Genomic DNA, 17,829 nt, shown 5'->3' with positions numbered 1-17,829 from the left:
CTAGCTTCTGGACCAATGCTACTGTTGTCAGGCTGGGTAGTATACTATTGGCTCACTTGGTGAATATTCAAATTTGTCTTACTGAATGTTGTTTATGCTTGTGACAGTGTAAGTGAATTTGCGAACCATGCCTGTGCATATATGTATGGATACATATATTTGTGCAGTGTTACCTAAAATATTATTTTGCCCACTTCTGTTCCAATCTAATGGAAAAAAATGTAAAATTGAATAGACTTGATTTCAATTTTAGTGAATGTTTTAAATACTTTCTGAGAATTTTTCTTTATATGCATCTGTAACATAAACTTACAGTTTTATTATTTAACTATATAGGTTTGCTAATAGGGCAATTGAAAGCTTACTAAGCTGATTATTTGTTGAGATCAATAGCCCTTTAGAGTGATATGATAAATATGCCGCACCTGTTATGCACACTGAAAATATGCCACAGTAGTTACTTCTATCATGTCTTTATTCAAGTCTCCGTATGTTTCACTGACCTCCTCGGAATGAAGTTCTTGGTTTGAGAAGACATAAATACTGCATTTTACTGTTTTATGTCATTGAGGAATACTAGAGATTGTGGGATTTATTTTTTTTTTTTCCAATAGTTATTTCATACTGTCTTCTCTCAAGAACTGTAATCTTTTTGGCCTGGATCATTAAAATAGACTTGATTCCCTGAGGATTAGAGGGAAAGTTAATATACTTTAATGTAGCTCCCAAAGCCCCAGATGCCATACTGATTAATATGAACTGAAAATTTGACCCCATTTGCCTAACTAATACAAGTGGTTCTGCTCTGATCATGGCAGGCTGCTTAGAGGAAGCCTTTGGAATAGGGCACAACCCAACTTCTACTCCTAGAATAGAGGGGGGGGAAGAAAAGAGGAGGGGAAATTGAAGAGGAAAACACTAGTGTGTCATCTGTGATGACTTCCTTTTTTCATGGTCATTAATCTTCCCCTTGGTCAATTGAAAGACCTTGCCTGCACCAAACACAAGTCATGCCTGACCAATCTGATGATGTTCTGTTGTGGAATGATTGCATCAGTCAACAGAGGAAGACTAACCAGTGCCATGTGAGCATGCTTCTGTGAGGCATTTGATTTGATCCCACACCACATCCTTATCCCTAAATTGCAGGCATCTGTACTTCAAGGATGAACTATTACATGAATAAGGAATTGGTTGGCTGTCCACAGTCAGCGAGTAGCAGTTAATGTTCCAAAGTCCAGGTGAAGGCCAGTGAGGAGTAGTATTCCTCAGGAAACTGTCTTGGGACCAGCACCCTTTAGCATCCTTCAGTTACACAGGCAGTGGAGTCAAGTGCACACTCATCAGAAAACTTGCTGGCACTAAGTGGTGTAGCTCATACGGGAAGGATGCCATTCAAAGGGGCCTGGGCAAGTTTGACAAGTGGACCTATGTGAACCTAATGATGTTCAACAAGTCCAAGTGCAAGATACTGCACCTAGGTAGGGCCAGTCCCAGACATGAGTACAGACAGAGGAGAAAAAAAACTCCTTGAGAGCAGCTCACCAGAAAAGACCTTGAGGATTCTTGTGGGTGAAGAACTTAATATGAGCCAGTAGTATGCACATGCAGCCTGGAAGGCCAACTGTACCCTGGGCTAAATCAAAAAAGAGGTGGCCACTAGGATGATTGTTCTCCACTTTTTCCATCCTTTGAGGCCCCATCAGAATAACTACATGCAGGCCCAGGGCTCTCAGCAGTAGAAAGACTTGGACCTGTTGGATGCAAAGTAGGTCTACAAAGATGACCAGAAGGCTGGAGCACCTCTTCCATGAAGAAAGGCTGAGGGATCTGGGGCTTGTTCAGCCTGGAGAAGGCTCTGGGGAGGCCTCATTGCTTCTTTCTAATACTTAATGGAAGACTATAACTGGGAGGGAAACTGACTAATAGGAGAAGGGAGAATGGTTTTAATCCAAAAGAAGGGTGATCTAGAATTAGCATTAGAAGGAAATGTTTTGCCCAGAGGGTGGTGAGGCACTAGAACAGGTTGCCCAGAGATGCTGTGGATGCCTTTTCCCTGGAGGAATTGACGACCTTGTTGGATGGGGTCCTGGGCAATGTGGGTGGGATCCAGCTGGTGACATCCCCATCTGTGGCAGAGGGGGTGAAATTCAGTGATCTTCAAGGTTTCTTCCATCTCGAGCCACTTTGTGATTCTATTGGTATAGCTATAAGGGACAACAGTGGACCCTTCCTCCATCATACTTCCTGGCCACAGTAAGGAAGCTCTTGACAACAATGAAGCATCCAAAAAGATTATGCATATTCTTTCTTCAACACTCATAGTTTGCAAATATCTCCTGGAGTAGTTGTTTTTTAGAGCAATTTTTTACTGTTATTTTTTGTGGGTTTTTTTTCCCCCAGAAAGTTATGTACTGAGTTTGGATCCTTGACTGAGACTTTATTTTTGATCTATTTATTTAACAAAGAGTTATTTACTTGGATAGCTTTATCCATTACACTAGCCCTGTTCAAGAGACTGACAGCTGTGCCCAAAGGAGTTCTGCAGAACTGCTTAAAAATCTATTGGTAAGGGACTATGGTGGGTGAACTGCCTGGCCAATGCAGTTCTAGTAGTCTCTTGAGCTTTTTATCATGTGCATAAAAGCAAATTATCTGCTGTTTCTAAACAGGCATTGTGTGTATCATCTGTGACTAAAATTTAACTGTCACATTTAAATTCATCACTGTCACAAATTTGAAAAATATTGAGTGAAGGGCTTGGAAGTTTCTGAGGAAACAAAACAAAGAAAGGACATGGATTTGTTTTGTTAATTTGAATATCAATCAGCTTAAAGGTTACAGGCTCTATTTTGTAACTGAGAATTTGATCTCACGGATAGTGATGTGCTCTTTGTATTTGTTGTATTTTTAGTAGTGGAAATAAGTAGGAGATTTTACTCTTGGAGCAACCTCTATAAAACATGAGGTACTGATCTATAGCACAACAGTGCTCTCAAAACCAAGGAATTTGAAATGAGTCATTTTGGACGTAAACACTGAAACAGGAAGAACACTTGTCAATTAACACATACATATTCCAGTAATCTAGGCTGGATAAGGACTTTTCTGAATGTCTTTCTGCTGGGTTGAATAGTCATTGAGTCTCCACAGACTGCATACTGAAGAGCTTTATGGAGGTTTTTGACTTGTGGGACAGAACAAGTTATTTTGGATAGACTTAACTACTTAGTATTTTCTACTTGTTCTAGATTTGCCCACAGTGCCCAAATGGGCAGTATCATGTTGTAATTTCTACTATAAAATCCTAGTGGTTTCTGTTAAAAAGCCTTGTACCGGAAAGACTGTTTGTGTCAGGATGGATTTTGAGGTTTGCATATCATTTTTTTAATCAATAGTTTTTGCTTATACAATACCACTCAGCCAAGGATCTCAAAACACTAGATTAGATCTCCATGTAAAATTGGTGAGGCAGCTTGTGGCCATCAACTGCAGGAGCACTCTATGGCCCTAGTTCTAATGCTTCTGGAATAATTATGCTTACATTCCTTAATATATATGCAATGACGCATAGTGTTATATTTAAAGTCATGTTGTGCAGCAGAAGAAATTTTAAGTAGCCTCTCTTAAGAAAGACTTCTGTGCTAGTTAAGTGTACCCAAAAAGATGACTTGTTTCTTTGATTCAGCTTGTGCATTTAATGCTTACAGCTTGTGCATTTAATGCTTACAGCTTGTGCATTTAATGCTTACAGCTTGTGCATCTAATGCTTAATTAATGTGAACCTGGAGGAAAAAAAATGTAAATGAATTTTGCCAGCGTTATTTCTTCTCTGCCTGAACAGAGGATATTGTGGCTACATCAGATTGATTCTTGTAGGCAGAAGGCTGGATGAGAAAATGTGCTGTTTGAAGCTGAAATGGTATAATTGGGCATCTTTTTTTTTTTTTTTTTCCAGTTTAAAAGCCCCATCTTTTCTTTTTCTGCTGCTCAAGGCAAGTCTGTCTTGTAAAAGGAGGGAGGGCAGGTTGAATAGTTTTAATTAGTCCTTTCTCATCGCATTCACAAGAACTGGTTCTGCAGATCACTTATCGGCATAGTCCCTATTGTGGTAGTTGGATTCCCTGAATTCCTATACTTTTTCCCACAGTATTGTAAATGATTAGAAGTTGGTATAGTCTAACTGTGCTGTATACTGTCACCTGTTGATTTTTCTTTGTAGCTTATTAGTCAAAGGTACTGCTTTGTTAAAGGCATTTTCTTATGTTCTTTAATCAGGAATGAACTTTCAGCTCAGACTGATATAGCAATTCTCACATCCCATTGCTTTTTCAAAATGGGAGTGATTTAGTCAGGAGTATTACTGCGGAACTTGCATTATATACAAGCAGGAGATAAATTAAATGATAATACAAAGTGACTATCTCTTCCGATCTGCAAGCGTGTCATGCAGTACAGCAATCATGCTATATTTTAAGCTGAGTTACATACTAGGAATGCACAAATGTGCAACACATAAACACATTGTCTTGGAATACTAAGTTTTCCTAATATTGAGTATTTTTTTGGCTCCCAATATTTGGTTCGGATTGATGCAGGAATGAAGTCTCACTGCAGATGCTGAACTGATAAAATGACAAGGAAAAAAATTTATTCTGAACTGTAATGTTACCCTATGTGTGTGTCGATCAGTGGGCCTTATCTCCAGAATATATGTATAGAGTAGTCAGGCCTGCTATGAAAGTAGTGCTTCCTTTTTTACGTTGGCCCATAATGTCAGAGGCAGATGTTGATGGTGTGGCAGTATAGGCTGAACCTTCCTGCCAAAATTCTATTAAATTCTGTTGCTATGCAAAAGAGAGGTAGCCTGACAAAATGGTGTCTGATACAGAAGGGTAAATGAAGCAAAGGTGTGTAATTTAATTCCTCCATGTTTAAAAAAAAAAAAAAAAAAAAGTCACCCATTTACAATGCTTGCTGAGTGTTTATAGAGACCAAATGGATGTCAGCACAGTGAAGAGATGGGTGGTGCATTTCAGCAGTGGCCACTGTGATAGCAGTGACCTACGTTAGTGCACATTCTGAATGAGCATGGCTGCAGACTCTTATTCATGGTGGTAAAAATGCATAGCTAATGGTGGTGACTGTGATGAAAAATAGTGTTTTGTAGCTGAGAATTTTCTTGGTAGTGTTATTGTTCTCTTTGTATCTGCTGTAGTTTCCAAGGAAATAAATAACATTACTTTTGGAGCAGCTTACATTGATAGATGTGTATGTCAGGTGCTCTGTACAAGGAACCCAGGTTTCATGAGCCCTAAATTTGTTCCTGTGGATGCAAAAGGATTCTCTGAGTGATTGTGTTATTGGAGAATATTTTCTCCTATAAGTGTTGGACTATTTCTGTGAACAGTAAAACTTTTCCCATTCTGTTTTTATTAAAGGAAAATCACTGCAGAAGAATAAAAATCCTAGGTGACTGTTACTATTGTGTATCTGGCTTAACCCAACCCAAAACGGACCATGCCCATTGCTGTGTTGAAATGGGATTGGATATGATTGACACCATCACGTAAGTATTGCACATGGTGAATGTGGGAAAGAGCGCTGTAGCAGCTTTGATGTTGTATTCAGTAAAGGTGTTTTCAGAATAATGGTAGTGTCTGGTAGCATTGCCCACCTAACAGTGCATCCTATTGCTTTCAACTCACAGCTACTGCTTCAAAAATCATAATTCTAGACACCAATTTTTGAATCCACTTCCTCACTGTGAGGGGAATTACATATTTCAGTTGATATTTAACACAAATAATGGAATCTGAGTTCTGTATTTACACTGTTCATTTCACTTACCGGTATGCAAAAATCAAAGCTAGTCCTGATGTATGCAGTTTCATGCGTTTGCATGTGCTTGCATTCCTAAAATGACAGCTTGCTGTTTTCTCCTTTCTGCACCATGTTTAAATCTTTCATTTAAATTTAGTCTGATTTTCTGAAACGTAGCGTGAAACTTGCTTTGCTGATAAGGATTTTTTTTATGCTTGAGCACTCCACTTTAATCAATTTTTTTTTTTTAAACCAAGATTAAAAAGTGAATGCGAGAGAACTGAATGAGCTTTTAGCAAGAGCTGGATATCTATTTCATGGCTTGGGAAGGAAGGAATAAAGAGACTTCTTCGCTACTGTGCATGTGTTTTAGAGTCTTTAGAAGAGAGTGAACTCATTAATTCTGTATATAAATAAATACTTGTAGTGTCTTGTAGTACTTGTACAGCACAGCACTTTCATTATTACATTTGGGATGGGATTGCTCTTCTGGGATGCTGTCTACTTCTTACTGCAAAAGTATGTCACATCAGAGCCTTAGTTCTATGTTGTAAAGTGTTTGGTCGCTATTTGCAGTACCTCTCATTCTTTCCTTTTGGCTGCTGGGGATATGGATTTGACTCGGTTCTCCTCCTGCTTGCTTTAATCCCAGAGTTTTACAGCTTTCACTGTAGAAGTGAATAAACCTCAGTGTAATCTCAATTTAGTACTATAGTAAAGTATTAAATGCAGAAATACAGGGTCTTATAGAGCAAACAAACCTAACATTTATGAGTTCAAAATGTGTATTTTACTACTGCAGTTACTCCTCAGTTACACTTGAGTGCTATGTGAAACAAAATAGAAACATACTGCAGTATCATATTGTTTTTTTTTTTTTTTTTAATATGCTAACGCAGAATAGCACTCCAAAGATATTCAATAAATTCTTTCTTTGTATTGGTCTTTCCCACTGACTCTTACTAATTTCTACTTAATTTCAAGGACAAATTTTAAAGTATGCTTAGGTCTTTGCGAATCAGACCACAAAGAAATACTTCCTCCCCCAGAAATTATATATCTATTTGTTTTAATAAAACGAGTATTCATTATTCCTCAGGTAATTGGAGTAGAAAGTTGCGGGATTTAGTCAATGAGAGAGAGATTTAAAAATTCTTAAAAAATTCTCAAAATTTCTTAAAAATTCCCATGCCTAAATTTGAAACATTCTACCTTCTGTACTCTTTCTGTTTTGAGTCAGTCACATGTTTTCTATGCCATACATTTGTATGTGTGGATGCATATGCATGCAGATGAACACACGGGTAAACACACAAAGCAAATGCTTTCCCAAATGTAGACCATGCTTGCTTGTGCAAGGTTTTGGTTCTGTAGAGGATGGTAACTGATCTGCTCACTGAGTTCACTGAATCTCTTTCATGAGCAAGTTGTTCTGTCTCTGTGGAAGTCATAGCTCTTCGTTCAAACACAGCTAATACTTTACCACATGCTTCTGTTCCTGCATATCAACCTTATGTATTTCAGTGAACCTGGATTCACTGATCTGTCTTTGGAGAGGATTTTGAAGAACCAAAAATGAAAGAAGTACTTAGAACTGAAAATGGGAATTGCTTTCATTTGTTTTATCATGTGTTTTCATTATAATGTTAATTTACTTAAAAACTCAAGGGTTGGGTAAATAAATCCATATTCTCCTCATTAAATGTAAGCTCACATTTTCTTTATAAACATTGTAAAACTGACAAAAAAACTTTGTAATCTATGGTAATATATGATTATCTGTGATAAGAAAATCCTAAAAGAATCACACTTTATTCCCTATAACAGCTGAAGTTATACATAACAACACAATGCATAGAGAAATCCTGAAATAATCAAGAGATCCTAAATCTTTATGTTGTGCACAAGACTTCTATATTACATTTATAAGGAAGGCATTGGGTTTTAGAATAAGCCTTGTACACGTTTTTCAGTAGACTTTTTTTAATCCGTGGAAAGCAGTAGCTGCTGCTCCCATCCTTTTTTTAAGCCTAGAATTAATCATTAATTTCATTAGTTATGTTGTCTTTCGTGCATACAAATAACAGTAATGATACTGCTTTCTGTTTTTCCATTTTTTTTTTTAATTTTCAGTATGATCTATAGTAGAAATGTTTCCTTTGTATGTCTGCTCTCACGATAATGTGAAATTTGAAAAGGGAATTGTATTAAAAAGGAAAGATTCCTCTTGGACTGTTCAGCCTGGAAGATAACAGTATGAAGTATCTTTAAAAAACATGCAAAGAGGGTGAAGGCAATTTTTTATCAGCAACATCTAGTGTCAGAATAAAAGCAATGGGTAAACAAAACTGAAATATAGGGATTCCTGCCTAATCATTAAAAAATAATTTCTGTGAAAGCGATCAAATACTGGGGAAGTTACAGAGGGATGGTGTGCATTTATAATGCATAATTATCTCCTGGAGATAATTAAAACCCAACAGGGCCTTAAAACTCAGCAATTCTGTGACTCTTTAGAAATTGTAGTAGAATATAATTGATGGGCAATATTAGCATTTTATTTTTTAGACATCTTAATTTGGAAGATTTCAGACTTGGTAATGAGGGGGCAGAGCATCAGTTGGGAGGGCTAGCTAGAGACTAGATTTATTTAGGGTTATTGAGGTTTCCAGAGCTCTTGGAGCAGGTTCCAGAGCAGGGCCACTAAGGTGATCAGAGGGCTGAAGCAGAATGTTCTGGGTTGGAAGGGTCCTTAAGGATCATCAAGCTCCAACACTCCCCCCCTCCCCACCACAAGCAGGGCCACCAACCTCTGACCAGGCTGCTCAGTGTCTCATCCAACCTGTCCCTGAATGCCTCCAGGGACAGGGCATCCATAGCTTCTCTGGGCAGCTCTCTCTGTGAAGAACTTCCCCCTCACATCCAACCTAAATCTTCCCTCCCTCAACCTAAATCCATTTCCCCTCGTCCTATTGTTATCTACCCTTTCAGACAGTTGGCTCTTCTCCTGTTTACAGGTCCCTTTAGATACAGGAAGTCTGCAATTAGGTTACTCCACAGCTGCTTTTTCTTCAGGCTGAACAAGCCCAGCTCCCTCTGCCTGTCTTCATAGGGGAGGTGCTGCAGCCCTCTGATCATCTTTGTGGCTCTCCTCTCCAACATCTGTCTTTCTTGTACTGGAGGCTCCAGACCTGGACACAGTACTCCAGATGGGGTCTCACAAGAGCAGAGTAGAGGGGCACAATTACCTCCCTGTCCCTGCTGGCCACACCTCTTCTGATGGAATCCAGGATTCCATTTGCTTTCCGAACTGCAAGAGCACACTGCTGGCTCATGTTAAGTTTTTTACCCACAAGGACTCCCAGGTCCTTCTCTGCAGGGCTATTCTCAAGGACTGCTCTCCAGTATGTACATTGAGGGAAAGATTGGGGGAATTGGGCTTGTTTAGCTTGGAAAAGAGAAAGCTCCAGGGAGACTGCATTGTGGCCTTCCAATTCTTGAAGGGAGTGTATAAACAGGAGGGGGAATTATTGTCTACAAGGGGGGGTGGTTTTAAACTAAGACAAGGGAGGTTTAGATTTGACAGTAAGAGGAAGTTTTTCACCCAGAGGGTGGTGAAGCACTGAAATATGTTGTAGAGAGAGGTTGTGGATGCCCCATCCCTGGAGGCATTCAAGGCCAGGCTGGATGTGGCTCTGAGCAGCCTGGTCTGCTGGTTGGTGACCCTGCACATAGCAGGGGGGTTGAAACTAGATGATCATTATAGTCCTTTTCAACCCAGGCTCATTCTATGATCCTCTGTATGTATGCACAATTATTCCATTCTTATTATTGTTATGAGGAATTAGGAGTGTAAGTAACGTTCCTACAGGAGGCAATTGGATGAGGTCAGACTCTTCTCAGTGGTGTGTAGTGATAAGACCAGGAACTATGGCCAAAAACTGGAACATAGAAAGCTCCTCACAAATATGCAGAACTCCTTTACAGTGAGGGTGACGGAATACTGGAACTGGCTGCACAGAGAGATTGTGGAGTCTCCTTTGGAGGTATTCATGACTCATCTGGACACTTACCTTTGTGACCTACAGTAGGGAACCTAGTTTAGCTGAGGGATTGGACTTGATCTCTAGAAGTCCCTTCTGCCCCCTGCAATTTTGCCAGTAAGGACTGCAATATCCAAGTTGAATGCACATTTCTCTTCTTAGTAAAACCAAATTACCAATTCTGATTATGCTAGAGAACAGGAAGATGGAGCATTCCAAGAGAACTTACTCTTAATTATATTTCTTCTTTTACTGCAAATGGGGTATCATCTGTTCAATTTTTTGATGTTTTCTGGCTCCAGATCTCTTGCTGACAGGAGTGTGTGGATAAGTCAAATGCACAAAGAGCTTCAGAGCAGGAAAACAGGCTCTGCTGAAGATTAGGAAAAAACTTTTCACTCATTCATAAACACAAAATCTAGAAGACAGATTTCCCAGATTATTTTGTTTGGAAAATATGCTGAGCAGATAAAATAGAGGTATAAAGCTTATGGTAGTATGGTTAGAATGAAACTGCCCTGCATGGGTTGTAAACAATCAAACGAGCAATTAAAGCAGACAGTGTTATGTTTTCTTTCTACTCCAAGGGTGAGAAATGAACTGTGTTGTTTCCAATTAGAAACAAGGAGGGAATCTGGTGAACAGGATATAAATATTGGTACAGGTATTGAGGTTAACATTCATAACTTATTAAAAATGTAATGGAATCCTGTAACCATTTGTATCATTAAATAAATTGTACATTTTGATTATACTCATTCCCTTGACTAAGGGGATGTGCCTGAGAAGATCATGGAACAGATCCTCCTAGAAGACATGTTAAGACACAATGAGGGATGAGCAGGGGATCTGAGACAGCCAGCATGGCTTCACCAAGGGGAGGTCTTGCCTGACCAATCTGGTGGCCTTCTGTGATGGAGTCCACCCTGGTGGACAAAGTGAAGGTGACCAATGTCATTTGCCTGGACTTGTGCAAAGCCTTTGACATGGTTCCCCACCACATCCTTATCTCTAAATTTCAGAGATACGGATTTGAAGGGTGGACTATTTGGTGGATAAGGAATTGGTTGGAACAGCTGTAGGCTTTTGATCAATGGCTCTATGTTGAGGTGGAGTTTGGTAATCAGCTCTGTGCCCTGGGGATCTGTCTTGGGTCCAGTACTCAACATCTTTATCAGTGGCATAGAAGGTGCAATTGAGGGTACCCTCAGCAAGTTTACTGATGACACCAATCTAAGTAGTACAATTAATACAGCAAAGTAAAAAAAACGCTGTATTAAAAAATTTAATTAAAAAATTAAAATTAAAAAAGGGTTGGCATCCAGAGGATAACAAAGCAAAATGCAACATTTTGCTCTTAGATTGAGATAATCCCAGATACATATACAAAAAGGGAGAAGAAATCCATGACAGTAGCCATGCTGAGAAGGACTTAGTGATTCTGGTTGATGAAAAATTTAACATAAGCCTTCATGGTAGCAATGGTAGTGGGAGGATGGTTGGACTAGATGATCTTGTAGGTCATCTAGTCCAACCTTGTGATTCTATGATTCTGTGATCAAAGCTGAGAATTTCATTAAGTCCAAAAGACTGAATCATTGCAAATTCCAGGAGTTCCTGATTATGGGTTCATCATTTACTTTTCTGAAGGAAGGTGGCTAAGTTGAGGTAAGATGCTAAAGAGATTTTATGATTTCCAAAGTGGCATCAAGTCCTTTGTGAATCAGAAAGAAAATTTGTGCCAGAATGTGAAGATTAAAAATGTATCACAAATTTTTGGTGGATTTGACTGCTCATTTAAATGAGTTAAACAAACAACTTCAATGTAAAAGCCATCATATCTGTTGTATATTTCAGACAATAACAGTATCTGAAATGAAACTTAAATTGTGGCAAACTCAAGTTATGGAGAATAATTTCATGCATTTTTATACACTGACTAAACACAGTCCTGTGAACAGTGGAAAATATGCAGCTGTGTTTTTCATTTTGATAAATAAATTTGAGAATAGATTTCAAGATTTCAAAATAAGATATCATTTTTTTGTGTGTATTTGCAATTCCATTTGCAGTTAACATAAATATGTTACTTGTGAATTTTCACACAGAATGTGAAGAGTTGCTATCAGACATTCAACGAAAAATGGTTCTCATTACCAGACTTTCATAAGCCCTTTCTTAACAAAGAAAAATACTTCATAGTCACACCTTAGTCATGTCATCATTTTTGGCAGTACATACATTTATTTTCAAACAATTATTTTCAAGTATGAAGCACAGGAAAAGTAATTGCATCAAAAATCTCTGATGAATACCTTGAGAATTCACTGAGAATGACAACCACATCAACTGAGTCAAACTGTTGAATTAGTTTCACAAAAACGAGGCCGAACATCTCACTACCTTTATGTTTCTGTTGCTCTCTGTTGCTTTTTTAAGATTTAATTGAAAACAAACAAACAAACAACCCCACATAAAATAAGCCTTGTTACTTAAGTACATTAGATGTATTATATATTTTATACGTGCCCAAGCAAGCCAGAAGGTTGGACAATTATGGTTTAAGAATTATGGTATATATTATGCGGGAAGAGAATTATTTTATAATAGGACTTGTCTCCTATATTGAATATTCCTGCTATTTATGGGGTTTGAAGAGATGTGAAGGAAAAGACCTAGGAACCCTTGCTTTCTGAAATCTAGGTACCTTAGTGGGATCTATCAGGGGATAAATCAGCTTTATTTTTCTATCAAATAGTGAACGACACGTAAATAACACTGATAACTTGATCTTATATTGTTGACTCCTAACAGATGAAATTTGGTCTTATATTGCACCAGCATGTTCTGTTGCTGTTTAGTTAATTATTGTGAAGTCTGATGCTTGAACCATCTCTTTCTGGAGAAAGAAAAAAAAAAAGAAAAAAAAGAGTGAGGAATGTTTTCAAGATTCAGATTTTACACTTGGGAAATATTTTGTTCAATATAAAATGTTTTAATAGTCTGCTTTATGGTTTGTTGGTGCAGTCTAGCTTTTTAAAGCAAGGAATATGATCATTCACGTTGTATTTCTCTGCCCCTTTCTTTTATTTATTTTGTTCTAATATTCAAATTTCTACAAGCAGGTGAGCAAGCTGGGGCAAAGAAAGGTAGAGAGCATCTGGAGTAGTTTTGGTCACTGCAACTGCATTGTATTTTCATGTACCATGAGATTTTATAGACTATTTTAAGTGAAAAGTTTTTTTAATGTTAATCTGCATATAGGAAAACTCACACTATTGTGTAGGTATGGTGGTAAAGTGGCTTCAAGATGTACCAGGGTCGATTCAGACTGGATGTTAGGAAATACTACTTCTCTGAAAGGAACGTTTGGACTTGTGTTGAGGGACATGATTCAGCCATTGTTTGGCTATTGGTGATCAGTGGATGGTTGGACTGAGTGATCCTGAGGGTCTTTTCCAACTTTGGTTATTCTATGACTCTGTGAATTAAATACTACTTTAGTTAGCCAGCAGAACATACACAAGTGAGCAAGCCTGAGCTTGCAGGCTACATGCTATGGTCTTAGTATAAGCTCACTCAGTGAATGGCACAGCGCATGTGCACAGTGAAGACAAACTTATCGTTATGTGGCTTGTCTCATTATCTCCTTTATTTCCTTGGGGCTTTGTCAAGCACACAGTGAACATGAGAAGTGTAACAATGATAATAATTCCTTGGAGTCGTATTTAAGGTTTGCCTGCAAGCAGATACTGCATAATGAAAGGTCAACTTTCAGTAGATAGAAATAGGACAAGGAAATACTTAATCTATTAGAAAGCTGTGCATAAGTCTCTCTCTGCTGTTGCATTAAATATGACTGAAAATTGTGTCAGGCCTAGATTTCCTGTGGTGACAATAGATTTCTACAGTTACCTGCATTAGTGAGGGCCGACACGGCATGTAGTTCTGCAGCAATCCAAGACTGCAGAGCTTCTTAAATTGATGCCAGGATCCTCCCTTATAGTGGCGTCAAAATCAAAACTCTGTCAATAATGATTTCACCAATTAATTCCTCCTCTTCCAGGTATACAATGAAAATCTCAGAAGTTCAGCTTTAATTCATAAGTTGTGGTCCATAGTTAGAGGTAATTTCTGTGCCACTCTTCTCAGGGCTTTGGGAATACATGAATGTTTATTATCGCTCTTCCACTGATTTTGCACCAATTTAGTAGTTTCATCATGTTTCTGTCCTGTATTCCTAATAAAGTCATATCTTGAATCATGCGTATATTTATTAACTTCGGGGAAAGTACTGAAAAAGAAAATAAGAGTAATGGTACTGTCTAAAGACTTATATTCTGATGCTATATATTCCAGATCTGTTGCAGAAGCCACAGAGGTTGATCTCAACATGAGAGTTGGATTACATACAGGAAGGGTGCTTTGTGGGGTCCTAGGTCTCCGAAAATGGCAATACGATGTCTGGTCAAATGATGTTACTTTAGCCAATGTAATGGAAGCTGGAGGATTGCCTGGGTAAGTCTGAGAAAGACCTATAGAAAAAGAACCAGAGACCATATAGGTGAATAATTTCCTTCTTTGTCCCACTTGCACTGTACTTGCTATTCATAAGAAGGGTTGAGAGTTGTGTACAGAAAGAGCAGCCACTGCATTATCTCCTGTGGAACTGTGCAAATGACCTTTAAGTTTTTGTTCTTAATAGATTGGAAGTAAAATTTTGAAAAGCAGTAGAAATAAGTTCTCTTAGTAAGTGTTTTCCAAACTCCTTTTTAGAAACTGCCACGTATAAAGAGAAGGAATAAGACAGCACTAGGAATGTAAAAATGCTAGACCTTCATAATCATTTCAAGTTATAAAAGTAAAGCTCCCTAAACATTTCAGGAATTTTTGGATTCGTACACAGGAAGGGGGATAGGAGGGTATACATATGTTCCTTACTCTACTTACAAGGACGAATAGTCAATACTAGTTGTCTGCTGCCAAAAGAAAATATCTGCTTACATGTTCAGATATCCATCATGTGTCTGCAGATGATACAGTAGTACATAAACCTGCAGCCATTGCATGAGGCATGCCTTGGAATTTTAAGTACTCCTTGGACAGCCTTGGACTCAATTTAAGTGGACACAGTGCATCAGTACGCCTCTTCAAATGCAACTTGCATTTGAACTACAATCTTGCAATCTTTGTTAGCTTTTTACAAGATTTTGACGTTCTGAACAGGGGAACAATGGAGCCTCTTCATTTTTCTGTCTGAGTGAATTTCTGTTTGCTATATACATTTAAGAGAGTTTAAACAATGTTTCTGAGTATTCCTTACCTTGAGGCTTCCCAGTTTAAAAAAAAAAAAAAAAAAAAAAAAAAAAAAAAAAGAGAGAAAATTTGTAACAGCTTTTCAGATACCTTGTAGAAAGTCATTTCAAATATGAATGATCTTTCAGGAGAAAATGTGAAGATAGTTTTCTGTATATGCAGTCTCACACGTGTCAAAAATGTATGTGCTTCCCAAGTACAGTGGATGAGAAATCTGCCCATAAAACAGAGTAAGTAAACAGTGCATTTGAGAACTGTTAAGGGAAACAGGATGAGAACAAAAATTTTTATCTTTTACACACTTAAGAGGCTAGGGGTTTTTTCCCCCCACAACAGACGGAGATAAATTAACGAAATTACACAATATGAAAGATGATGTGCAGACTTCCACTTTCTACCAATCAAGAAGTCTGCAAATCTTTGGAGATATTGCAGTTACCATTTTGCTAGAAATACTTTGATTTATGTGGCTAAATATACAGATCCTATTACAATCTTTTGCACAGTAGCAACTAGTGACATATCACTGCTTTAAAGAACGTCCTATTTTTCTCTCCAGGAAAGTTCATATTACAAAGACCACCCTAGAGTGCCTAAATGGGGACTATGAAGTAGAACCAGGATATGGCCATGAAAGGAATAGTTTCTTGAAGAAACATAATATTGAAACATACTTTATTGTGCCATCCCACAGGAGAAAGGTAGGCTCTACAAATTCTAGGTTATTTTGTAGCATGGTTTTTGTAGCTTAACAACTGTTCTGTGATACTTTGAAAACAGAGGCAATGCTGGCATTTCTTTCTAAAAGAAAGCTTCAAATTAGTTTTTTTTTTTTTTTTTTTTTTTTTTTACATACTGAGACAGTAAGTCTAAAAAAAAAAAAAAAAAGAAAAAAGCTAACCTTGTACAATAACTTAAGATTATCAATGAATTTTAAGATTACAATTACTCACTTTACTCCACAAAAATATTAAAATTTTGATTTAAGATTTTGTAATCATTGTATCAGAAAGAAGATCCATCAGTCCAAAAATGTAGTTCATACCTATTTTGCTTCCCTTCAAAAGGCTGTTTCAGATCACTAATGCTTGACAGCTTGCCTGTTTTTCTTTGCTCTTTCATTCCCATATTGCCATGTCAATTTACTTGTGCCCTCCTCATAACTCCTTATACAATCACTTGTGATACTGGTGACTCCCTTGCTAGGCCTGTAGGAATCCCTAATGAATAGATGCAGAAAAACTAGTATTTTCAGACATGCCATGCCCTTAGCAGAAAGGATGGTTAAACGAATTTAGTAGTAATTGAACTAACACTCCCCAGAAATCTAGAAATCTTGCCAAGCTGCAGAACATAAGTCTTTTTATCTAAGTCACAGGCAGGAGTCAACTGTTGTGCTTTCAAATATATATATACACCAGTGTACCACAGATCAGTTATTTATGCTCAAGCCAAGTAAGTTTCCTAATATGATCACAACAGATAATATATTCATTGCCCAAAGCATGCATTTTCTCCTGCTAAGCTGAGCTGCTCATAACAAACTAAAAATAATTTTCCCTACTTGTTCTGCCACCTCAGACTACTGTATTGAACACAGTAATCTCTTCCCTATCACAGCCACCTTCTGCACAGATTTTATCATGCTCCCCTCTCCCTTCAGCCTATTCCTTTTATCAGACCCCTAGAAAAACTACTGGGGGAAGAGAAGTGAGTGGTCAGAACCGCAAGGAACAAGAATGTTTTCTGCTCTTTTCTTCCTTTTGGAGGAGAACAGAGAATTGAAAGTGTGAAAAGAACAAGGTAAAAGAAGATTTTAGCTCATTTGAGCAGGAACTTCACTTCTTAGATGTTGTTCAGGATTTAGCATCCCTGACAGAAATGGCTGTGACTCCTCATTCTAGATGGATCTTCAGAATAAGGAGAGTCCCAGCAGCGTAATGGTAACTGAGTGTTAGCATGTAGTGAAGTCAGTGACCTTTAAGCAGCTTCATTCAGTTACTTCTTTCTTCCTCAAACAGTTAGTGACAGCTCAAATCCTGAAAACTTCATTCAATTTAGTATTCATGGATTAAAACAGCATAAGAAATAATCATATTTAGGACGACCTTTATACTGTAAAAAAACCACATTGTGACTTAAGTAGGATGTCTTGCAAGTCCATACTTATCATTTAAACATAATTAGTTTGTTCAAACATTTTCAACATCGAGTCAAGTTTCTCTTAGTTAACTGGCATAATATGTTTACATGCTGAGAAGGTCTTTATTGTTCTTTAAACTTTTTGAGCTAGAAAAGTCAGAATACAAATCTTTTACCCTTATTTTCCGAGACTGCCCAAACAAGGTTCATTCAGGAATTTGATCTGTAGAGGGAAATTTTAATAATCAGGTCTGAAAGTAAGTACAAAAATGAAGATGAGGCTTTAAAGCAAATTAAAAGGCCTGTTCTTGAGGGTGTTACTAAACTTCCACTAACAGGTGTTTAACAAAAAGACAACAAAGAAAAACAAATTATCTCGAATGTCAGGTCTACAGTCAGTTTTCTAGTGTGAATTTGATGATTTATGGAGATCTTTTGGAAGTGTTGGATGTCAGGTCACCAGAGTTTTCAGATTCATGAAAATTCTGTTGTTTTATCCCTAGAA

At 37.8% G+C, this 17,829-nt stretch overlaps 1 protein-coding gene across 1 annotated transcript in view; it reads left to right on the top strand.

Moving 5' to 3' along the window:
- ADCY1 (adenylate cyclase 1) overlaps positions 1 to 17,829 on the top strand; it is a gene marked incomplete at both ends in the record, with an annotated part of 145,769 nt that overhangs the window by 76,171 nt on the left and 51,769 nt on the right. The window contains 3 exons of the mRNA XM_079533965.1: positions 5,442 to 5,569; positions 14,226 to 14,384; positions 15,742 to 15,883. Of these exons, the coding sequence (XP_079390091.1) occupies positions 5,442 to 5,569; positions 14,226 to 14,384; positions 15,742 to 15,883 (429 nt within the window). The remainder of the gene's footprint in view (positions 1 to 5,441; positions 5,570 to 14,225; positions 14,385 to 15,741; positions 15,884 to 17,829) is intronic.

The sequence above is a fragment of the Tetrao urogallus genome, assembly GCF_951394365.1.
Source record: "Tetrao urogallus genome assembly, chromosome: 3".
NCBI lineage: Eukaryota > Metazoa > Chordata > Aves > Galliformes > Phasianidae > Tetrao > Tetrao urogallus.
This window is presented reverse-complemented; position numbering and strand designations above follow the sequence as displayed.